At 42.3% G+C, this 25,513-nt stretch overlaps 1 protein-coding gene and 1 long non-coding RNA gene across 10 annotated transcripts in view; one reads left to right on the plus strand and one right to left on the minus strand.

The window, feature by feature from the left end:
* Nucleotides 1–257: 257 nt before the first annotated feature.
* Nucleotides 258–8,223, minus strand: LOC115372365 (uncharacterized). The gene is made up of 3 exons (XR_003929446.1): nt 8,162–8,223; nt 1,166–1,329; nt 258–963 (listed from the first exon to the last, which is right to left on the minus strand). It is a non-coding gene; the product is annotated as an uncharacterized LOC115372365 (long non-coding RNA).
* Nucleotides 8,224–9,297: 1,074 nt separating this feature from the next.
* Nucleotides 9,298–25,513, plus strand: part of LOC115372362 (stromal membrane-associated protein 1-like) — a 134,865-nt gene continuing 118,649 nt past the window's right edge. For all 9 annotated transcript variants that reach the window (XM_030070189.1, XM_030070191.1, XM_030070190.1 and 6 more), the window contains exon 1: nt 9,298–9,570. In XM_030070189.1, coding sequence (XP_029926049.1) covers nt 9,453–9,570 — 118 coding nt within the window. In that variant the 5' untranslated portion in view covers nt 9,298–9,452. The remainder of the gene's footprint in view (nt 9,571–25,513) is intronic.

Raw genomic sequence — 25,513 nt, forward strand, 5'->3', positions numbered from 1 at the left:
CCAGCCTCTCTGCTGTCTGTCAACATTAAAGCTGATTCACAGCCTCTCATGCAACACAAACTACAAAACCACTTGTTGTTGTTGTTGTTGTTGTTGTTGTTGTTTTCAGCTCCAATAACACAGTAGTTTGCACATAACCAGAATTTGGTTTATAGGAATTTATAGGCATTTTTAGGCAGGTCGCTTTCAGTAATCCGCTAGTGCTGAAACAAATTAGTTGATTCAGTTGTTCCACAGAAAATGTATTTATTGTAAGTTTGATAGTCGATAAATCATTTCACTTATTTATCAAGTAAGAATGCCAAACACATCTGGTTCCAGCTTCATGAAGATCCCATTAATACTTTGCGGTGTTTTTTTTTCTTCTTTTTTTTCTTTTTTTGGCTGAAGACATTTGAATACATTACTTTTAGCTTATAGGTGAAATGCTTCAAATTAATTAATTTAAAAGTACATATATTTATTGTAAATTAATAAGCTGTGAAAATAACTTGTTGCAGCTCTACATCCACTTCAGATGATTTTATAGATTACCCATTTCAAGTGGCAAAAACTGCGTGTAGAGATATTATGGTACCTGATCACAAGCCAAGCCATAATGCTCTTCCACCTTTATTAGATTCCTTCTTATAACCTCTAACTTATATAATTTGTCTGATATTGATGATGCTGCCTCCTGTTTATTTATCTCATGAAGATTCGTATTCATCAAAAGTGAAGCATGCCCTGTTTTTCAGATGAAAAAGGTGTGTAAATCCGCTCCGTCCCTGCTGACATGAATTCACATTCATTCATTCACTGTTCACATGTTTTTGAGTATTTTCACTGCCTGAGGTGGGACTGCATCAGGAGAGAGGGAGATCTGCTGTATCAGAGTGTGCAGCGCCCCTCAGTGGCAGGCAGGCTTACTACACAGGGCCAGTTCATGGAGTTTACTGTCTCTATCACCAGCCGTCCATCTGCCTAAACACAGGCAAACACACACACACCCTCAGCTTACCACAGAGGACATGTTCTGAATTATGCAGAAATTTGTTAACGTAAAATATGTAACACCAAATAATAGTTTGTTAAGGTGCTTTTTTGTGCAGTGTGTCTTCACAATGTTTACAAGAGCTTGGTAATCAAATTAATCCAAGACATGCCAAGGCTTTACTGTAAATACCTCACTCCCCATGCTCAGCCAGGTAAAGGTGCCGCCTGGTGCATCGCCGAGATAAGGCCCAGACGCACCGGAGCATCAGGATCTGAGCCGGGACGATGCAGGCCAGCGTGGTGCTCCGGTCCGGACAGCGATGTTCACTCTGTTACAACTTTATAGAGAATCTGCTGCAACAAAAAAGAAAAAAACACATTAATGACACAGCAATAATCCCTTTCACGATGATCGTCTTTACATTCCATTTTAGTTGCAATGCGACATGAATCACTTTAGTCCATAAAACTCCCTTCGGGGTCCTTTAAACACCAAACGGTCTGGACCGTCTCATCATGTCTTCACCAGTAAACAATAAACGTGTGAACATCCTGAACATCCCATGAACGCTCCACAGATAAATGATCCTGTTAAAATTCACATTTACTCCGGTCCACACGGCTGCCACTTCAACTCTTGTGCATCAGTCTTAAATAACACCTTTGTAAACCAACTTTATCCAAAATAACTAAAATAAGAACTTCATTTGAGCAACTATTCTGGTAGATTTCAGTGGTAAATATCAATAAATGTTACAAATAAAGAGCAGGTCAAAGCAATTTTGTGCTGGAAAAACCAGATTTTGACGAGGCAGAGCCACGTTGACGAGGCCTGTCATTTGAAAAGTAGAGGTGTGATCGCTTTGAGCCTGGTATCAGTAGATTCAGCAGAAGACGCAGAAAAAGTCGATGTACATCATGTGTATGTTTGTTCAAAAATGTGGGAACTAACAGAGCAGGTAGTTTCTGTGGGCATTACAGCCAGCAAAACCTTTTCTGAACATGGCGTCACCGGCTCTGGACGGTTCTCCCGTCCACAGCGGGCGTCACCTTGGGTCACATTTGGTGTTGCTAGATTCAGCAGAAGACATGAAAATATTGATGTATGATATATGTGCCGCTCTTTGAAATTATGGCTGTAAATCGTAAAAGATGAGTGCATTTTTCCGGCAGTAAGAAACTGTTTTGGTCTAGATGTGGGAAAAGACGCAGAACAGTTTGATGTGTAGGGGAGCGCCGGGGCGGATGACGCAGTTTTCAGTCTGATCCCATTTCCTCCGAAAACAATTGCGACAGAGCTCCCAAAAATTCACACATCCAAGTTACACGTCCTTTACAAATAACAACTGGATTTTTCGTTGAACGATACTTGAGAACGATACACAAACAGGCTGAGAAGAGACCGAGTGCTGATCCGTCATTCGTCCTTCCCGTCGGGACAAATGACGCACACCAGAGGGACGCTTGATGCATCGCACAAAGTGTGCCATATTTCAGGTTTTTGTGCTTGTTATTCTGTTTAGACTTTAAACACTTGTATTTCTAGACCTTGTTCCATATTTGTACCAAAGCATTACACACTATACGTTCAGAATCCGTTAAAAAGAACCACAGCAATGTTGCCTGTTTGGCGATATGGCCTTAATCAACAGGAAAATGCATTTAGAATACACTAGTCATAATTTCTTTGTCTCATTTTCATTGGAATATAACAGCCCATGAGCTGTCTTTCTCACAGGAACTCAACCAGAGATAGGTTTCATAACCTAATTAAATCCATCTGAGTTTGACGCTGTGCGAGCTCTTTGGCCAGCACAAGCAAAGACAGGTAGGCAACTGTCATGTAGGCAAGCCTGAAAAAGTCAAAACAATGTTTTGTTCTTCTCATGCAGTAGGTCTAAGCATGTCGCATTTGGAGAGCACATGTTGAAATGAAAGTAATTAGCCTATGGAGCCCCATGCTTCTAGGCTAGGCTTCTCAATGAGCATGGTGAGTAGACTAATGCAGTTCATTTTGCAACACCTCTGTGAGAAACACACAAACCTTTGTGTAACAATTAAATCTTCAGTGTTTATTCACAATGTAATTAATTCATAACTGTAATTTTTAGGCTAGGCCACTCCATGAGAATTTTTGCAAGATGAAACATGAGAAGAGAAGATTAATTATTCACAATTAAAACAAATGTGCTGTTTGGACTCGGGGTCAGGTGTACATTCTGCCATGGCCCAGTCCTGGCAGCTGATGCACTGGACCCAGACTTCACCTGGCAGTGATGCTGACCACATCTCTCCACACACCAGGCAAGCTGAATCTTGAGTCTCCTGAAAACACACACACACAATTTAATTTGTAAACACTCACAGAGACACACACAGGTACTGTAAGCATATGATGGCCTATGCATGTGTAATCACCTCGTTCTTCTGTGACTTGGCTGTCTTTTTCCCAGGCGCCTTCTTTGCAGGTGGCTTTACAGCCGATGGCCCTGGAATGGCATGGTGTCCCTGCAGACGCACGCACACACACACACACACACACACACACACACACACACACACACACACACACACACACACACACACACACACACACACACACACACACACACACACACACACACAGTAAGGCACCATGTTTGTTTGTCACACATGTCAGCAAAGTCTCACAGTTATGTGTACTCCTACACACATGTAAACACACAAAGGAACATTATGTACTCCACACACACACACACACACACACACACACACACACACACACACACACACACACACACCTTTTTGGCGCCTTTAAAAAGCTGGACTTTACCCTTTACTTTTTGTCATTGCCATCTCTTTTTCAGCCTCCAGGGCTTTCTTGGCTGGGGTGTCAGTCCATATTGTGGTTGTTCTCCGGCGTCTCCCGTTGGGCTGTGTTTTTCTTTCCTCCGCTTTAGGGAAAGGCCTCACTACTTCAGGGCTGAAGGGAGACCCTGCGCTGGGGAGGGCTGCTGGAGGAGACTTGGTGTTGGGGATACCTCGGAGATCCCGTTCCGGACGATTCCTGACCTCCTCAAACGCTGAGGGACTCGGGACAGTTGGATCTTGCCAAGGAGGTGAGACCCAAACTGCTGCTAGATAGATGGATAGGTAGAGCTACAGATGATACTTTAAACTATCCCAAGGGGAAATGCATGCACCACACAGCTCACACAAGGACAGTTATTAGACTTACTAGATTATAACTTACATGTTGTTGGCTCTGTGGCAGGAGGAATGAGGATCCTTGATTGGTCACGGGCAGGCGGTGAGGAAGGAGGTGTGGATGGCAGGGAAAGAAGTGAATGAGATGAAGGTGCTGTAAAAAGAGGAGGGTGGACCCAGGCAGGTGGTGAGGCTGGTGCTGCTAGATACATAGATAAATTTTACTATTGTTACTTGCTTTAGGACATTACAAGTACCACATTGTTCCCACAAGCTGTTAAACTTGATAAATGGATAACATACATGATGCCTGCTCTCCAACAGGTGAGGACACTGCTGGCTCGGTGACAGGTGCTGGGCGGTTGGTCACAAACGACGGGGAGAAGTCACTGTCACCCAAGATCTCGGAGTTATATGGCCAAATCCCCGAGACCTTAAACCCAGCCATGATGTTCCCCGGTGTTGCAGCAAGAGGTAAAGCCGCTGCAACTACACCTGCATCACAAGAAAGGAACACTGACCGTTGAACGAGGAACACAATTTTCTGCCTCAAGAGTTAGCATATTGTCTAGGCCAACATCTTGTGTAGCTTAAGTAGGCTGCTATACATTTTAAAAATCACTGCAAATGGTGCATGCTGTAGGAAATGCACTTTATTCATAAAGCCCTTTATCTTACCAGGGACGTCGTAGATGGCAACAGTCTTCCCTGGGTGTGCCTTCAGCCACTGGCCTATGGTCGTGTTGACGTAGTGCTTCAGGGGACTATAGACGCTGCGGCCCAGTGGCCACCCAGAACCACTGGCTGTTGCGATGCAACCAGTGGGGCCACTGGCGATCCAGTGTTCCCTGATTTTTTTTTTTCGGGGGAAGATGAAGTGTGGGGGGATGCTATTCCCCGGTGCATTCACCGCCATGGCCATGGTGATAAGTGTCCCCCTCTCTGCTGAGGTCATTGCCCCGACCTGCTTCTTCCCCTTGGCAGCAATGATCTTCAGGTTTCTGTAAATATGTTCATATAGTTTTAGCAGTTTATTTGCATGTGTTATATTTATTATATTGTATATAGTTCTAATTTATTAGATTATCTTTAGGCTTCTGTAAATATGTTAGTTAACAGTCTGTGTTTATTTATTTGTGTGTATACATGTTATTTATTATATTTATCATATTTATTTATTATATTTATTATACTGTAAATAGTTCTGAAATTGATTGCTGCTGCATGCCCACTTCTATATTTGTAATAAGAAGGCTAATCACCTGGACCGTAGTGACGCCCGTCTCATCCATGTTCCACACCTGGTGAGCTTCGAGCAGGGACCTGGAGGAGCCCAGGTTCCTGAAAAAGTCTGAGACGTTTTACGGTTGAAGGAGGTTGACCACAATAGGCTTGTTGCCTGCAGCCGGTGGATGGCAAGCGCCGGGTGCCGCTCCATGAAGGAGGTAAACCAGTCCTTCCCGGCCATTTCAATTTTGGCCCATACTTCCGGGAACAGGCACTGGAAGCGGACGGCCAGCTGACAGGCAAACCTCCGGACCTGAAAAAATGTATATAGTGTGAATATTGAGTTGTTTATAGTTTTAACAGTTGTTTGTGTCTTGGTGCTATTTATTTAAGCAATGAGGCTTGATAGGCAGGACTGTTTGGTGTCATAATGTTATAGTTCATAGTTGTGGCCGGCTGGCCGCCATGAACTATAACATTATGACACCATACAGTCCTGCCTCTTAGTGCTTGAGTAAATAACATAAGACTGAGTTGTTTACAGTTGTATATAGTTATCCATGTGCATTGTGCATATTTGTATATAGTTCTTATTCATTTGTATATAGTTCTCATTTATTAATAGAAGCAATGAGGTGTGCTACTGCGTGGACGTGAGCCACAGCCATACATCATGGGCTGGCCCAAGCCATACCTCTTTAGGGCTCAGCCCATAATAGATATCTGCTGCCCTCAACAGATACCCCTCCAGGCTTTTCTCCTCCTCATCCTTAAAGACCCTGTTGTGGGGCTTGTAGCCTGGCAGCCTGACCTCCTCTCCTGACTCTTGGCATGCTGTTGGTCAAAGAAAATGGTCATCAGTCATGTAGGCTACAGGTGAAATCATCACGAGGGACCATCAAATGGTTTATCAACATGTACATTGTATAAAGTTCAATTGTAAATAGTAGGCGTTTATTGTATTGTATATAGTTTGATTATAGTTCTGGTGTATTAACATGTGCATTGTATATAGGTTAACTGTATCAGTGTTTGTATACAGTTTGATTGTCAATCATTAAAGACATGTAATGTTGTACAGTGTGCTATCATTAAAAAATACATCGGTGTGGTGTACAATTCTTATGTCATTGCAAATGCTTGGAACCAGAGTATTTTGACAAGACAATGTTACAAAATAATTTGTCTTGACTGTGTTTAAGATTAAAATTTGACAAATAACTAATAGCATTAGAAAGATATCTTTGTAAGTTGGATTAGAAAGTATTTATTTAACATTTTTAACAATGAACACCATGAATGATGACTTCTGAACAAGTGAACAAATACAACAAGAATACAAAAAAAACTGTTCTAAATTACACACAGAACAAAACAAGGTGCGAAACAAAAATTTTAATTACATAATAATAAAAAAAAAACTACTCCTCTCCATCCAAACGCTCACAGGTGGCTTCATGGATAATTCTGTGAATTTGAAACTTCACCTCAGCTTTTTTTCTCTCAGAGAGGGCCTTGAGATCCGGCAGAAGGCCCTCAAAAAACTGCCTGTCTTTGGTCAGGGGGTTGAAGCTGCGCTGCAGCCTGTATGGCACCCATCAGGTGGCTCTCAAAAGGAGAGAGGGGGCCATCATGTGGCCTCTTCTGTCCCCTAGCTCTTGCCCTGGCTGTAGATGGTGTGGGTGTGGGTGTGGGTGATGGAGCTTCAGGGGGTACAGGCTCTAGAAAGAGCTTGAACAGATCTGCCTCACTGCTGAGCTGGCTGAACAAGGCATCCTCTCCCCTCTCCTCTTCCTCTCCTGCATCTCCCTGACAACTGCAGGATCGTTGCTGCTGGTGGCCCGGTCCTCCAGGAAGGGATTTAAAAATCCCATTATTTGGCTATAACGCCATGACCGATGATTTGAGGCCTCTGCCCCACTCCTGCAACTCTCCCTCTCTTTCTTTGTGTCCCTCTAGTTCTTCCATTTCTTTCTACAATCATCGGCTACAGAGAAGCAACACACAAAGTCACCCACCTCTCCTGTATAGAGACAGCTAAAATAATAGATTTGCACTTGTTTACAGGTAAATACAGTAACCTACAACTTACCAGATATCCCCACAATCTCAGAGACCTTCCTCCAGGCGTCGTTTTTTTTGTTTTGTTTTTGTCCCTGTATACAAGCAGGCTAGGGTCATAGAGCTCTGGAAATCCGGAGACCACGGTTATTAGTTTCTCCTCCATGATCGGTGCTCCTCCTCCGGTCAACTTTTGCCGCCGTGGGAATCCAGATCGGCTCGCTATTGGCCGTCGCCTCGGTCGCGCCGCTCCTCATTTGCATAAAGTTGAGAAAATCTCAACTTTTTTTGCTCGCATCGCGTCGCTCGTCGGCGCTGTCGCCCGAATCGCCCCTCGTCGCCAGCGTACACTGAAAATGAATGGCAGCTCGTCGCTCAAGTCGCCTCTGTCGCTTTCAGTGTGAGCACCCCTTCAGTGTGAGCGCCCCTTAAGATATCTTTGGAAGCCTTCATAGACTATTATGTCACTCATTCTGCCCAAAATCATCTCATGCACCCCTCTGGTTCCAGCCACTCACAGTGCATCAACCGTCCCACCGCGCTCTGCGTCAACCGCCCCGCCGGTGTCTTCTGTCGTTACAGCTTGAAACTTGAAACCTATGCTGTTGTGTAGCCAGGAGATGTGGAAAGAGAATGATATATGTTTGCTAACTGGGGCAGGTCAACACAATTTCTTATTCAAAATATGGAGAATCGAAAATAATTAACTTACATGGCTGAAAAAAGGATTTCCTCGCTAGCTTCTCGAAAAATGCGTCAGTCCCGCTGAAATTTTGAATGGAGCTCATTCACGCTCATATGCACGCGCATGTGTAATCACGTGACTGCAGGTCAAACAGTTCTCGAGAAATCGTGAACGCATCAGTTGTCCCGCACGTCATCCGCCCCGGCGGCGCGCCCCTAATATGTGCGTGTTTGGTTGTGGATGATGAAAAACGAGCTTATTTTTGATTAAAAATCTGTCTCAGTGATTTTTTTTTTATTGTGCTGCTGGAGTCGGGGGATGACGTCACCCGCTCCCATAGACACCCATTATATTCTCTGAAACTTCTTCAAACTTAAACTGTGTTTTCTACCAAAGTGCAACAGATATCAAGACGATATTGTTCACACATAAACTTCCACTGGTGCTGACCCGTTTGGAGTTTGTAGGGAGAAATATGAGGGAGCTGTGGGGATTTGAAAATGCATGGTTTTCCCATTCATATGTATTTTTTGTGTCCCATTAATGCACATTCAATCTGCAACTGCAAAGACAAAGTTAAGTCAGATTGCAACGAAAAGTGACAGGCTACTTCTCAACAAGACGTACATTTTTTTTGTATGTGTCATGTGTATGTAGTGCAAAATGTGTGAGACGTAGAGCTTCACACAAAATCGCCCGTTCATTTCTAATGAGACAAAATTTGCATACAAACTGGAATTGCAAAAAAATCAATAAGTTGGAACTTGGAAAAGTACAGCTACACCTACAATAATAAGAAATATATGCAATAATACACTGTGTTCCCAAAGACAGGCACATAATTACATGAGTCTAATACATGCAAAAGACTTGAATGGGAATGCCCTTTCTATCAATTGTAATTGTATGTCCTTAGGCTAACATCTGATTTTTACTTTTCTCTCTTTTATTGAAAACAACATGTGATATTTCAGAATACTTAAGTGAAATTTCCAGTTGTATTTTTTTTTTTTTTTTTTTCATTTGAAACACTAAAACGCTGCACAGTCAGAGCTTTTCTCCGATTTTTTTCCCCCGAGTTTGTCCGCGATGCGTTCAAGTGCCAGTCAGGGCGAACGCAAACCTTTCCGACAGCCCATGAAGGCAGCAAGAGTGACGCCGCCGTGGATCCATATTACCTTGTTAGCAGGTTGCACAGCTAGCTGGACACAGGCGGCTCGGCTGCACTGGGATGTCCCACCCTTTCTAACCCAAAGCAGACACCGTGCGGGTTTTATCGGCTGTGAGGGAAGAGAAGAGGAGAGGAAACTGTGGAGAGATGACGACGCGCTCCGAGAGAGAAAAAGCCCAGAAACTGAATGAGCAGCATCAGGCCATTCTCTCTAAAATGCTGAGAGAAGAGGACAACAAATACTGTGCGGACTGCGAGGCGAAAGGTGAGCAGGACGGCTTGTTTTTAATATTAACGTGACGAAAAGGTGGCTGCTGATGCCGCCCGGCCGTGGGAACTTGGCAGCTAGCCGCTTGCTAAAACTAGCATCTCTCTCCAGATAGTTATGTGTCGCTATGCTTCACATCCCTCCGCCTGGACAGCCTGCACACTCTTTAATGTATATGTCTCATTATATTATTTTTTCTTTTTAAAAACACGTTTACGTTGTGCGGGGGAGCATGCAAACACAGGTTCCTGCTTTTACAATCTTAAATAAGTGTTAAAAAACGAAGACACAATGTGCAGTATTATTGCGAATAAGTAGTCAAGTTAGCCGTAATACAATGTAGAGCTTCCGCATTTAACCTTCAGAATAAAACCCTGAGTGGAGGTTATGTGCAGATTAGAATTTAGATGAACAGCTGAAGCAGTAACAGTGTTATAGTGAGTTTAAAAGCAAAGCATTTACAGAGGACCTTGTAAGAAGTAAATTAAATATTGCATCTTTTTGTGATTATATCAAGATAAGATAAGATAAGATATTCCTTTCTTAGTCCCACAGTGGGGAAATTTCAATCAGATTGGATTTTAATAGTTTGATTAGTATCTGAAAAGTGGGTTCTTTAATGAAATAAAATTCAATAAGAAAAAAACGATGAGGGCTGCATATTTGCAAATATCATGGCATGTGGATCGAAGGGAGTGGGGGTTATACTGACTTCAAGTTTGGAATTGGCCTTTGGTTGAAGTTTAGTATAATATATTAATTCTTTCTCTCCTTGTAAAAAAAAAAAAAAAAAAAAAAAAAAAAAAAAAAAAAAATATGCATTGCCCCAAACTTACATGTGGTGGCTTACTGAATTTCACTGAGCGATAACTAGTTGGTGCTTTTATTTTGCAGTTGAACTTCCGCTCTGCTCCGGGTTACCTGTGTGTGACTTAGTGCAGCTGCTGCCCGACAGTATCGATGTCGTGTCCTTGACTGTGGTTTATTTATGAGCGGAAAACGAGTGAGATTTCTGTGCGGCCGGGTTGTGTTTATCTGTCATGGAAGACACAATCACCGGTTCGGTCTGCTCGCAGAGTTTACCGTGGAGCATCTCATGCTCATCCCGGCTGGGAGCCTGCAGCCAACACCTCACGGGGCGGCTTGCCCTCCGTGCATGCTGCCGAAGGGACGTCAGGCCGAACTCCATTCAAAAATCAGTCAATTCGTTGTTGTTTTGCCCAGCGGGAGACATATTTACGTGATATAACATAACCTAAGATCTTTTATAAATGATCAAGACCCGCTCATCCATTCGGCATTCAGTCAGTGCACTTTGCAACTCTCATTTCAGTAAAACATAATCTTTTATGATTGGTTCACCTCGTAATTCCCACGATCTGCTCAGGGCGGGGGCGATTAGCGGGCAGTTTATATAAATTCAGATTTTATTGTAACACAGCGGTGCTTCTTATGCAAAATCTATCCCGAATAACACAAAAGACCATAACGATTTCTGAAATGTCTAAGATAATGTTTTACAAGGTGTAATTATAAGCAAGCAAGCTTAAATCCTCTGGTTTTTGAACAGAGTTTGGCGTGAGTCTATCGGGGCTACCTGTGACTGAGATTAAATGCATTTGGCGGCATCACAATGGCTGTGATGCCGCCTCTGACTAGATAGTTTGTACCAGATGTATCTCAGTCAGTGCATCCATCAGTCACATGTTTTCCCTGTGAGTCTCACCTTCCCTCCGGCTGCTGCCGCTACTGCTGCTGATGTCTTGTTTCTTACCCTCATTAATTAAAAAGGCTCCAACAAGCCTCTACATGAGCTGACATGAGTATTTACATCTGAAATACATGATGTACTGTAACAGTGCTGGGACAGCTGGTGGATTAATTTATTCGTCCAGCAGATTTGCTTACTTTTCATCATTCATATCATTAGAAAAATCAATTTATTGGGGAAAAAAATCAGTAAATTAAAATATTGTGTAGTTGCATCCCTAAAACTCATGTTAGATTTGAAGTTACATGAAGAAAGAGTCTAAATTAAATGTGTTTTCTGAAAACACATTTAATTGATTTTTGGCTCATATTGAGTTCAAGTCAGTGGTTTACTGGTGTTTGTTTGCGTTTTGATGATGAGCAGCTGAGATGTTGACACCCATAGCTCTCCTCGCTCTCTCAGTCTGAGTCTCTCTGCAAACTTTTAAAATGGAGCGTAACTGACTTGAATTTGAATATTTTTATTGTCTCTGCCTGAGGGAAAACCTGGTCAAACTGTGAAGACCACGCCCCTCTTCACACTCCCCTCACCGGGTTTCATTAGATGGAGTTGTCACGACACACACTCAAGCTTTTCTGTCAATATGAACTTTATAATGGCAAGGATCATTTGAGAATGTGAGCCCGTATAAACACACACTTAGTGGTGACAGCAGGACAGCAGGATGGCTTTATTAGCTATTCTCCGTTGTTAACAATGTCAGGTGTTTTGTTATGGTGCAGGAAAGTTGGTCTTACAGCACGAGGTGTGTGTGAGTATGTGTGTGTGTGTGTGTGTGTGTAAAAATATGTGCCTTTACCCTTAACCGAGCAGTTCTCCACCCCGGTCCTTGAATGCAGGTCCAAAACTAACTTTTTGCAGGAAGGCGGATACAGTTTACCAGTCCAAAATATTTGTTACCAGCCATAAAACTGCATCATACATTATTAGGGTCCAGGCAGCTGCCAGGACCATCTTGTATTCCTGCGTGTTCTTCTTTCTTTCTTTCTTTCTTTTTCTGTCTTTCTTTCTTTCTTTCTTTCTTCCGAGGAAGTCCTGCTTCCCATGCACGAAAAAACACCAAATTTTGCACAAAGGTCCAGTCCCATGCCAGATTACCTCAGATGCAAACACAAGCCAATAGTCCTGATGGTGGCGCTATAGCAAGCCTCTAAAGTTCAAAACTTTGAAAATTCATAACATATCAACCATATGTGCTACAGCTTTGCAACTTTCACCAAAATGTAGCCTTGATACTGAAGAAACTTTTGTACACTTAAACCTGTTGCAAATTATGAAATCCATCACTCTTTTTTTTTTTTCAAAAACTGTAAAACTTATTAAACCTATCTCCTCCCACAATTTTTGCTCAAATGTCACCAAACTCGATACAGAGCATCTTCAGACTGTCCTACACAAAGGATCCACACAGATTTTTTATTTATCAAAAATTGAGCCTACAGTGCATCAAAATGTTTGACTGTAAACGGTACTGTAAACATACACTTGCAAATTCTTGGTAAATAAATCTTCAATGTTCATGAAAAAAAATTGACAAAATTTTGGAGTCATGGTAGATGATGTGTGGTAAATTTCAGAATTTTATCTCAAAAACTAAATTTTTGACAGCATTTTGAATTTTGCTCTCATGTGAGCAATTGGAGTCAATGCAAGAATGGCATTTTTAAACATCAGTTTTTCACTTATGGAGCAAATCAATCATTGTTAAAACAAATGATCAACATCTCCATGCTGTCTAGATGCAATATGTGTATTTTCAGATTTTTGTCTTAAGAACTGAATTTTTGACAGCTGTTTAAAATCTGCCTTTCTATGCATGGATAGCTGCTGTCCTGCACATCAGTGATTGGTTCAGTCAGTTTGTGAAGCTCCATGTGAAGTTTCAGCTCAGTGAGATAGAGGCCAGGCCTCGGTGTCGAAGATTGTGAGTTCAAGCCTCAGCTTGTGCAACATTCCCATGTGCCAAAACTCACCAAATTTTGCACAAAGGTCCAGCCCCATGCCAGATTTCCTCAGCTGCAAACACAAGCCAGTAGTCCTGATGGTGGCGCTACAGCAAGCCTCTAAATTTCAAAACTTTGAAAATTTATAATAAATCAACCATATGTGCTACAGCTTTGCAATTTTCATCAAAATGTAGCCCCAACACTGAGGAAACCTTTGTACCTTTTACAATTAAAGTCAGTTTTTCTCATATGGAGCAAATCAATCATTGTCAAAACCAACATCTCCATACTGTCTAGATGCAAGATGTGTATTTTCAGATTTTTGTCTTGATGAGTGTTTTTTTTTTTTTTTTAACAGTGGTATGAAATCTGCCTTTCCATGCATAGGCGGCTGCTATCATGTGACTGGCTTAGTCAATTTGTGAAGCCTCAAATGAGTTGACACTTGCCAATTAGCTCAGTGTGATTGAAGATGGTCCTTGGTTTCAGAGATCGTGAGTTCAAGCCTTAGCTTGATTTATTTATTGTTGCAGCTGTAATTCCCATAATAAGCTAGAAGAAGTTTTAAACACATCACTGTGTTGTCACTTGCTAATTAGCTCAGTGAGATAGAGCATTGTCCTTCATGCCAGAAATTGTGAGTTCAAACCTCAGCTGATGCAAAATGCACATTAGAACGCGATCTTCCTATTCTACACTTGTTGCTCAGAATTGCCTAAAATCGCCCGGCCCCGACCATCGCTGCGCAGCGGCTATAATTTGCAAGCTGTGCTTTTGAGCTTCATATTTTATCGAGGATGCTGTGGCATTCAGACGACGCCCCTGACTTTTCTCTTCATCTTCATGTTTTCTTTTTGGAGGTTTAACACCAGAAATGTGTCGCTGCATCTCTAATAACATGTGACACAGGTTTTTCTTATAGCAAAAACAGACAGACATGGTTTAGTACTGCCAAATAGTGTAAAGCAGCTTTGATTTGAGTCACTGATGTCAGGTACTGTGGACAGTGAGGGTCACGTTAATGTCAGCCGCTACGCTTAAAACACACAGCGATGTAAACGTGGCCCAATGGTGTATTTCCAAATCATTTACCGGCCTCCTGGCTGTTGACCCCAATTTATTCACCTGCCAAACCTCAAGTATACCCTCATTTGGCTGGTAAATGGTGGATCCAGAATCCAAAAATATTGGATGCTGCTGGCTTCAGAATCAGATTTACAGCCGGGAAGCCAGGGCAGTTTCTAAAAGCAACAAAACTAAAAAAAAAGTCCTGAGGAAAATAGATGGAGAACAAGTTTTTGTTGATATTTGTGAGAGATTTTGATCAGATCCTGCACAAACCCACATGAAAGACGAGTTTCCGCTCTGAAGAAACAGCTTTGATGAATTCATGATGGTGCCTTCAGCCCACGAATCACTAATTTATCCAATTTGCTCTTGTTCTAATTTTTCTTAACATTTTTAATTTTCTTTCCTCCACAACTGAAAGCCAATGGAGGTAATACAAACTAAAAAAAAAAAAAAAAAAGCAGAAAAAGCATTTGTTGGTTTTTCTGTTAGCAAGATAACTTAAACACCAGTGCGATTTTGAAGAAACTTCATGGAGCAATGGCGCTAATTAAACTTAATGTTTAGTTCAAATGACATGGTCACAGAAAAGCTCATAATTCACATTTTGGGCCATATCATGGTAGAAAGATGCAGCGATGTGCGTTATGGTGTGTGCCTGCTCTTGTTTTATAATCTAATTTATTTAATGTTGGATTGAATCTGTTTTAATATGTTTGTGCCCACTAATGTGTGACTGTGGCCATGCCTCGCTACACAGCCGTTCGCCCTTCATGGGACAATAAAAATGGAGTCAAGCATCAGCCTGCACTTCACTGTGTCTCCTTCTACCCATAATTCCTTGTGTTTTGGGCTGGTTTCCTGCAGCTGGTTGGTTAACAGGGCAGAGCTCAGATAAATTGACCTGAACGTGTTTTGTGTGAATGTGCCTTTAGTCATCCTGCACCCCTTCATTGCTGTGACCAACAGAAAATGAATCTGTCATAATTGTGATCATGTCTGTTTTAGTCATTTATCAAGTGAAATGTATCATCAACTGTTGTCTGATTCCAGCTTCACTAAGATCCCTAAGATGCTCAGATCGTCTCTTTTTTCTTCATATCTTTATAAAATTAATACTTTTTTTTTTTTTTTTTCAGATTGATTTTGCAATTTGAAGACATCGCTTTGGGCTTTGCTAACGTCTCCATCAGACCATGACTTTATTTTTGGTACTTTATACACAAAATGACTCATTAGTTAATCAGAAAAATAACCGATAAGCTCAATAAACAATTAATCTAGTCGTTAGTTAAGGCCTCGGTGGTGTTGCAGTCCATCTTCAGTCAGTTCTGAATAATCTCATTCACCCAGCTGATTTTTCTTCATATTGCCCCTCATTTTTGTGACATGTCCTGGATTCCCACTGGTCCTGGGATTCCGGGAAAATCCTGGAATCTGGGAAGTGATCCAGCCCAGTGCCACGTCCCTCCTGCTGCAGTCGGTGAATTTGGGTGTGGCTCCCTGCTTTTGACCGCTGCAGTGTGGTGACTCACCTGAGCCTGTCTGCTGTAATTCCACCCTGTGCACACACTGCCCTACATAGTGTGTGTGTGTGTGTGTGTGTTTGTGTGTGTGAGAGAGAGAGAGAGAGAGAGAGGGATTTGCAGTCCCTTATCGATTGCAATTCCATTTTCCTGTCCTCCTTGACATCGAAGTCCATAATTTTTTTGAGTCCAGACTATAATTTTCGCATTTGCTTTTAACACAGTCCTACCTTCAGTGGCGCTTAAATGGTTCATGCACACACACACACATACACACACACGCGCGCGCACGTGCGTGCACGGTAGCAGTGTGTCAGTGTTATGATTTGTATTATGAGTTGCTGTAAGCTGGCACACTCTGTCCTCTGTGCTGGCACAGCAGATCTTGGCCGGGCAGCCTGCAGGACACTCGGCGCTCCGGCGACCTGTCCTTGATGTCTGTCTGCCGTCACACCCATAAAACACACTGGCACACACTCTCTCACTCTCTCTCTCTCTCTCTCTCTCTCTCACACACACACACACACACGGCAGTGACAAGGGCCCACGTTCTGGAGGTGTGAAGGACAGGTTGGCTGGCTGTGCTCGCCCTGTTGGGGCTCAGCTGAATGTCACATTTGTTTTATTTCCATCCAAATGCCAAAAATGAAGATATGGCCTGCCGGAGTGTCTTCATATGAGCAGCCAACACATGCAACACAAAACAGCATCATTTACATTCTTAAATGCCCATGTGATGAAGTATAAGTTGGTAAAACTGTAAGATTTCTGAAGCAGAACATGAGAGCAGGATCAGAGGTAAAGATAAGGGCGGCATGCCGTGTCATGTCAGTGGACACAGTTGTAGTATTTTTGCTCTGTGGTTTATGGATATAGAAAAAAATCCTCCCAGAGGAGGGAATACTGACAAAACTCACAGGGAACACTGTTGGATCTTTACTTTAGATTCATTACAGCCAGGGGTCTTCATGAAGATTTGAGATGAGATGTTGTTGTTGCACAAAAGAGCCTCTGTCCTCCTCTTTCCTTTCTTGGCGGTGGAAACCCCTGTTTTTAATATGATTGCTTTCATGATAAATATGTATCTTTGTGTATCTAATTCTGTTCAGAAATTTAAAAAAAAAACACTCATCACTTTGGGATCTGATCATTTCTGGTGAAACTTTGCCTTTACTTTTCACATTTTATTCAATGAAGGAATCATCAGATGAAAAATAATAGCTTAATTGACAATGAAAATAGTCCTGAGTTGCAGCCCTGCAGTATTTACGGTAATACAGTGGACATCCTGCTGTTTTAGTTCCATGTGGCGCTCCATAATTTACAGCCAATAAATGAACAAAACCGTATTTTCAATGAGACTCTCCAGCTAGTTGAGAAAACCCAATAAAAGTTGATTTTAGTTTCAACATTTTCGTCTGTTTGTCAGTTTGAGTTTCCTCAGGAATTGTGTTTTAGCACTGAATGAACAGTTGGGAATTTCATCATCGGGGGGGAAGCTGAAGTAGCTGCGTCGGGGCTCGCTTCATTTATTGCTGGACGTTTTTTGTTTTTTTTGACCTGGGGATTCTGTGAGAGGTTTGGTTGAGGATGCTTTGTGAGACTCACTGTTCTGCTTTGCATCCAGGGTGAGATGAGTGTCTTTAACAGCCCGAGAAACCAAACAAATATGTTTTTAATTAAAATTGTCAGTTTGTGAAAAGATAACTCTGTTTATTCACGTTCGTCTTGTCACTGATACCGATGCTTCATTTTTTGGGTCTCGTGTTATCAGATGAACTCTTTTGTCGTCCCCTCCATCACCAGCAGGTGGACTCACATCCCCTCTTTACCCATCCATCCACTCATCCACTCACTTACTGTTACTGCCTGATGTTCAAATGCAGGACAGGGTCAGGTGTCTCTGAGTCCTGCGACCCACAGCTGGTCCCCTTACTTTTCCCCAGAACTGGTTGCAGCTGGGGGGTTTATTTCAGATCTGGCACCTGGGTTTACTCCCAAGGTATATTCCTCCAGATCTATTCCAGTCCCTCTGAACATAAAGGAGCCATCTATCATGTTATTTATAGTCTGTATTTTTTCACTCTGCACAGTAAAACCAGATGATAATATATTTTGTTGTTGCTGGAAGAAAATAGCGTGGGAAACCAAAAAAAGTGAGTCCCCACTGGTTCTCTAAGCACTGATATGCAGTAACTCTGTTTCACCACCAGGGGGCAGCACAGCCCTTTCCAATTTTCTTTCCAGCTTCCTCCTCCTCCTCCTCCTGGCTCTGTTTCCTGGCTCGTCCGTGGCCCTGACTGAACATTTTTGGCAAGCCCCGGGTGATTTACTCATTCTAACAGCACCATTTCATTAATTGGAAAATGGCGGCTTTCAACCCCCCCCCCCCCTCTTTATTAAAGGGGAATACCACTGAATTTCAGCGGCTGTGATGGCTTATCTCCAAGCTGGAGCACAGTTAAGGCTTTATGATAACATGAACCGTTGTTTCTTCCAACCAGTAATAAAAGAGAGAGAGAGACTTAGGCTTTTCAGGGTGTACCGTTGTGTGAGGAACAATAACTAATGTGTTTGCCTGTACTATAGCCTGTTGCATTCATTCAGTACTACAATATGGACTCTGCTTTGTTTTTGGTTGTTGTGAAGTGAGTGGACGGTGACACAGTGGAGGAAACGGGACATGACGGGTCACGGCCTTTATTAATAAAGACCGTTAAATTATTGAACCTAAGCGACCTGGCATTTTCATGAGTGAAGACGAAATCCAATGTCAGAAATACATGAGATTAACTTTCAGCACCACGGACAGCGACGCCTGGCTTTCCAGCACTAAGCAGACGCCGTGGTAAAGATAAATCACAAGATAAATAAATCATAAATCAAAGTTAAGGCAACAAGAAAGGGAAAAAAAGAAAAGGCTGAAATATGCTGACAGCTTCAGAAAAGAAAATATTGTCTTGCCTCACCTCGGCTGGCATCAGATGGCCCCTGTGCTCGGTAAAGAGTTTGTACTTGATGTCGGGGGGGGAAAAAAATGAACAAGGCGTGTGTGCTCAGCGGTGTCAGGCCTGATTGCCACCGGATCCCTGTTGCCCAGCGGCGCCGCCTGAACCCCCCGGGATGACCGCCACTGCAGGGAGACGAAACTGCCGCACCGCCGTGGTGGAATGGATTTCTGCTCTGTCTGCCGCCCGGTATGAAACCACTGGGGTCCGGCTTTTTGAATATAAACCTGGCTGGCCCACCGCAGCGCCACCACCAGGCCAACAGGGAAGAGGCTTCATGCTCAATATCTCAGACACTGTCGGGTCAGATTTAATGAAGCTTTGGGGAATCAGAATCAGAATCAGAATCAGAATACTTTATTGATCCCCAGGGGGAAATTACTTTTTGTTACAATAACAACTCCCACTCCAAGTGTACAAGTTAAAAGAGCAAATAGTCAAGAAAAATAAAGAAAGGAAAGGAATATAAATATAAATATATATAGAATAATAAAAGGAAAAGAAAAAATATATGTACAAGTGCAAACATGGTCAGGAGTTATTGCACTATAGGTTATTGCACATAAGTATGGTATTGAATATGGATTATTGCACAGAGGGAATGATGTGTTTTTTACTATGACGGTGTATTAGGGCCACTGTAGGGAGGAAAAAAAAATGACAGAGAGTGAGAATTCAGCGATTATAGATTCCCAAATCCTGAGATTAAAGACTTGGAAAAGTAGTTTTTCTTGTACTTTGGGATTTATTAAGAAGGAAATCCTGATGGTTTTATCCTAATGGGCCTTTAACGAAGTTTTTTTCTCGTAATTTTATGACTGTACAATCTCGTTTTTTTCTCATAAATTAGAATAATTTATGAGAACATTTATGGAATACATTTTTCTTGTCAATTTCTGATTTTAATCTCAGATATTGTTGGAATATTACTCCCGTCCCCTCACTACACCATTTTCCCCCCCCTACAGTGGCCCTGATGTAGTTTTGATATTGATAACCAGTTTGCATAAAATGAAACCCATCACAGCGCCACCAGCAGGTCAGAATGACTGCAGGGCAACTTGCACAAATCGTGGCGACGTGAGATCACTGTTGACTTATCGTTTATTTTCACAACGTAGGTAAATGTAAGGAAACTTAATTTAGGTCTACATAAATAGAAGAACTTACAGAGTGCTTTACAAGAGGGTGAAGTTGAATAATCGAACTTAAATCTGCATTTCGTGGTTCGGAGCAGATAAACACGGCAGCAGCGGGGAGCGAATCCGACTCGTTTGATTTGTCGGCGTAAAGTCAGACACCAGGCCTCGGCTCCCCGCCCGTAAAGCCTCTTTAAACTTTGTGTCTGCGATGAAAGAGCCGGCTCTTTCAGACTTATGTCGCTCATAAATATTGATCGTCTGAGCTCGCAGGAATCACGCTGCTAAATTCAAGCCGTTCCTCCTCCAGCTTCCTGCATTTAATAAGAATAATCTTTATTTATCGCCGTCGTTTTTACAACGGCGGCCGGGCGAGACCGGAGGAAGCCGACGTAGACCCCGACTCCTCTGCTGACATCCGTTGTCACCATTTCTACCTTATTGCCACTGACACACACACACACACACTTTGCATCCTCCCTCTCTCTCTCTCTCACACACACACACACACACACACACACACACACACACACACACACACACACACACACACACACACGTCAGTCGTCGTCCTGACTGTCCCCAGGTTGACAGTTGGGGCTTTAATTTCATGCTCGGCTGGCTGCCCCCCCCCCTCCAGTTGGAAAGTTCCGCTGTCACTCATCTAGGCTCCAGGGTGTGTGTATGTGTGTGTGTGTGTGTGTGTGTGTGGGTGGTGTGACCCTGAGTGTGTGTGTGTATTTGTCTGTTTGTCAGTTTTTGGTTTGTTTGCCCGTGTTTTAATGTGTGTATCTGTGTGTTTGTGTGTGTGCACAGTTGTCTTATCTGTTGGTGTGTGTGTGTGTGTGTGTGTGTGTGTGTGTGTGTGTGTGTGTGTGTGTTTGTGTGCATGTTTTGTCTGTTGGCACATGTCTGCTAGCGTGTGTGTGTGTGTGTGTGCGCGAGTGTGTTTGTGTGTCTACTTGTGTGCCCATTGGTGCGCTGGTGTGCATGTGTGTGCATTTGTGTGCTGGCGTTTTAATGTGTGTGTGCATTTGTGTCATGTTGTGTGCAGGAGTGTGTGTGTGTGTGTGTGTATTTATTACGCTCTGCACTGTGCTTTTTTAGCTTACCTGCATGAAAGTGTTTGAGTGTGTGTGTTTTAGAGAGAACTCATTTGTGTCTAATCAGGTCAGCAGTCTGCACATTAGCACTGGTGTGTTTGCATTGTGTGTGTGTGTGTGTGTGTGTGTGTGTGTGTGTGTGTGTGTGCTGGGACCGCAGGGCCTGTGTCTTCTGAGAGAACTCAACTGCCGTCTATTTTTGTCTGAACTTCACAGCAAAACAAGTAAAGAGATGAATAACATAAAACTTATTGAATCTGAATGATCAGTATTGAGACTTTTGGAAACAGAGCAATACCTAAACAATACAATATCTATCTATCTATCTATCTATCTATCTATCTATCTATAATCAATTAACGGCATGTTTCTAGGCAACACGCACACCACCGCCTTGCTGTGTTTGTCTCTCTGCCGCCAGCAGGGGATCTGTGGATTCAAGGATTCAAGGATTCAAGGAACTTTATTGTCATACCAGTTCACACTTACATGCTAGTGGTACGAAATTAGCACTCAGGTCCCGGTATGAGCCACCACCCCCCCCCCCCCCCCCCCCCCCCCTGAAAAAAAAGACCAGAAAAAGAAGTGTAAATATAAGTGTAAATATAGAATATAAGATATATAAGATATATAACAGTATATATATATATATAGGTATAAACAGTATATATAGACAGTATGTGTGGATATAAACAGTATGTAAACTATAAACAGTATATGTAAATAAATGTAAACAGCATATATAAATGTAAATAAAAATATAAATAAAACTATAAATAAAAATATAAATAGTATATATATAATAAGTATAAATAAACAGCCTATATATAAGTAAGTAGTATATGTGTAATAAATAATAAATATAATATATATATATATAAGCAGTAAATATAAAAATATAGAGAAAAATATAAACAGCCTATGTAAATATAGACAGTATATATATATATATATAAATATGTATATATATAATATAGACAGTGTAATATAGAATGGACCAAGCCACAGAACCTGATGCCCGGGACTGGGATTCATGGAACTGTTGGACTTGGTCAGTGCAGAATTAGCTTAGTGCTAAACACGCATGTCAGTTTTGAATGAAAATACAAGTCACTTGTTGTTTTTTTTTTCCTCTTTATTTCATCACAAGGACACGTAGCGAGGATTTTTAAAATTTTCTTTGGGATTGATCCATGCTGGCTAGTTTGCTATGAGTTTTCAAGCCAGGAATACACAGACCATGGAGAAAATGGCTGGGGTGTGTTGGGTCAGTATTTTTTTTTTTTTTTTTTTTTCATTTGGGCATTGTAGAATAATCCTCTTTCCAGAATAAACCTGATAAATGATGAAGATAAAATAGGAAATTTTCCATTCAACTTTTCATTTGTCAGCTTGTTGATGGACTCAGCAGCTTATTCAGATGGAGTTAGAAGGTTAAAAACAGCTTATTCAGAGTAGGATACCACAAAAAACAGTTTATTCACCAGCCACTAAAAGAAAAACAAACAAACAAACAAACAAACAAAAAAACAAAAAACAAAACCTGCATACTCCAGGTTTATTCCCAGGTAAGAACATCTTATGCTGAATACATTTCTGGATTAAAAAAAAAACTTATTTGGAATGCATCTTATTCAGAATATAGTTCAAAGGGTTTAATTTAAAAGGTTAGAGGTTAAAGATTAAGTTTTAAAAGGTGTAGAAGCCGATCAGAGGTTTCACACCGAGCTCATGCTCACCTGATAACCACGTTTAAAAAAACAAACAAAAAAAAAAAAACATACCTTTGAAGAGGACGAAGATCCAGATGCAGCATCAGTGCCCTGATTGGTCGTTGTTCCAGAGAGGAATGCGATTGGCCAGCCGGTGAAGGTTAATTTGTGCGTGTGGTTTGCCACGCGACCCTGCGGAGCTGCAGATTGAATTACAGCAGGGAAAAATTCAGCACTTGTGCATGCTTTGAAGTTTATTGATACCCGAAATTGATTTGATGCCCTTCCAGCTCCACTGTGGCGTGAACATGTGTGCATGTACGTGTGACTCTGTGTTCAGTGTTTTGGCTTTTCGCTCTTTCCTTCCTGAATGTGAAATCACTCCGTTACAGCTCTCAGATTAGAGTGTCCAGGCCTCCAGTTTAATCTGACCTGATCTGATTGTTTTGGATTGTACCTACATGTGTTTGCATGTCCACGCTGGTCGTCGTAGCAACAACGCAGGCGCACCTTCATCAACAAACACCCATCGACATCGCCATGCCAATCGTTTGTCACATACACAAAAACTCGGAAACAGTCATCTTGCAGAATGGGAGTTTAATTTATTTTGCAGTTTCTCATTTTTTTTTAAATTAAATGAATGAAAATAGTCGTTAGCTGCAGTCTAAAATAATCACCCTCATCAGTCTTTTGATGGCTTGTGTTTTTCCAGCGTTTTCACATGCCGTTTTGTTTCAGCAGCTGCATTTACATGGACCCTAATATTCCACCAATAATCAGAATAAAAATGCTTCATGTAACCGCTTCCATCAGAAGAGACCGGCCCGATCAGAGGGAGTTTCTGATTGGGTGAGCCGGCGTAAACCTGTGATAATCCGCTCAAAAGGAAAATATTAGTGCCTAATAACCATGTAAACTATTAATCTGCTGGTGTCTCTCTGGTTGGAATAAATCTGTTCTTTCTGCTCATGCTCAAAAACTGGAGAAGTGTTTCTGACCCAGCCAGTTTTCATTTTTACAGTCTTATATTCTGATTATATTCTGATTTAAATGTAAACACACAAGTTATCGGATCATTTTATTCAGCGTCCGTGGAAACAGCGAAGCCGGAAGCTCTAATCAGAATGATCTCAGTCATCTTGAGGAAACATCGTCCGTGTGACTGCAGTTAATGAGAATTTAGCTCCGTCTTGTCTATTTTCACCCGTGTTGAGACATTTTTTGGCAGAATTTATCCCAAAGCAAACGACAGCAGCAAAGCCCAGCGCACACAGATACATATCCGTCCAGAGTCCAGCTCACAGCGGCTGAGGCGGTTGATTTAAGCCTAATACCCGGTCATCCATCCCTTAATGGCGCTTTAAGGCCGACTATACTGCATTAGTGCCACTGCATTAACACACTGATGCTCTCAGAGCGGACCAGCAAGCCCGCCGGTCTGCACGCCCGGCGCGGTGCGTCGCCGCGTCACGTCGCCTGGAACCGTAATAGCTGATCCTGTTGCACTTGTTTTGTTCTCGGTCGCTTCCAGTTATCATATTGACAGATACTGAGCGCCGAGGTTTTCTGGAGGACCGGCGCTGGATGAGGACGGAGCTTAAAAACGGAGCCGGGGGACTTTGGCCACGAGCCGAGGAAAACTGTTCGGCTGTCGTGTCCGTGTCGCAGAGATTCACGGAAACCTGGATGACTTTTCATTTTTTACTCGGTCACTAGACTGGCACACAGCTTCAGTGTGCTGATGTGTTGTCAGAGGGTCCACAGGTCCTTAAAATGCCCTAAATTCAGGCTTATAAATAGGCCTCAAATGTCATTGAATAACCTTGAATTTTGAGGTCTGAAGTTCAGCATAAACATCTTCATTTCTCCATGTGTTTTTTTTTTTTTTTTTCCTTCTGCATCAGATTAAATTATGTGCTGTTCTAAAGTTAATCCTGCCTTTCTACCGAGCTGCTGGGAAAACAAGCCAGCTTACTGTGTAGTGACCTGTCATACTAACACTATAGAGAGAAACCCAAGAAAATCCTCAGACTTATCTGGAAATAAGTCCTAAAGGAAACTATTAGAATAGCTTACATAATAATAACACTTATTTAACAGTTCCTGTAGACACTGTGTGGATAACTCAGGGCTTCTTTGGATTTATTGAATATCGGCTCAGAATATCCGCTATCTGCATCTTCAAAGCGACAGTATCAGCAGCCCAGACGGATCGGAGCCAGGCTCACTCCGGTTCAGACTGATCAGCGCCGGCTTGGTCGCTTGTGGGCTGGTAAAATTTCCACCGCTTCCCTGGTCAGACTTTGGTGGAGAGGATTGTGTGTCAACAAGAATAACGGGAGCGCTCGTCTGCCTGGAGGTTCCTCACTTCCTCTCGTCTGTGCAGCGGCTCGTGGCCTTGTTTCTGCCTCTCTGCCCGGCTTTTTACATAACCTCTCGCTGCTTGTTTGTTGTGGCAGTGTCCTCTTCCCGGCGAGGAAAAACACAGAGTCAGACACGCACTCCTCCCGTGTCCTCAAACCAAGCCGGCTTCATCTGTGTCCCCGAAACTTTGTGCTGAAATAGAAAAAAAAAAGCCTGAAAGAATGAATGGGTTTGGTGTGACGCGGCCTGTCGCCCTCCCACACACACAGTGCAAATCAATTTCAGTCAAAAATGCACCAC

This window comes from Myripristis murdjan, chromosome 15 (assembly GCF_902150065.1).
Source record: "Myripristis murdjan chromosome 15, fMyrMur1.1, whole genome shotgun sequence".
Lineage (NCBI taxonomy): Eukaryota > Metazoa > Chordata > Actinopteri > Holocentriformes > Holocentridae > Myripristis > Myripristis murdjan.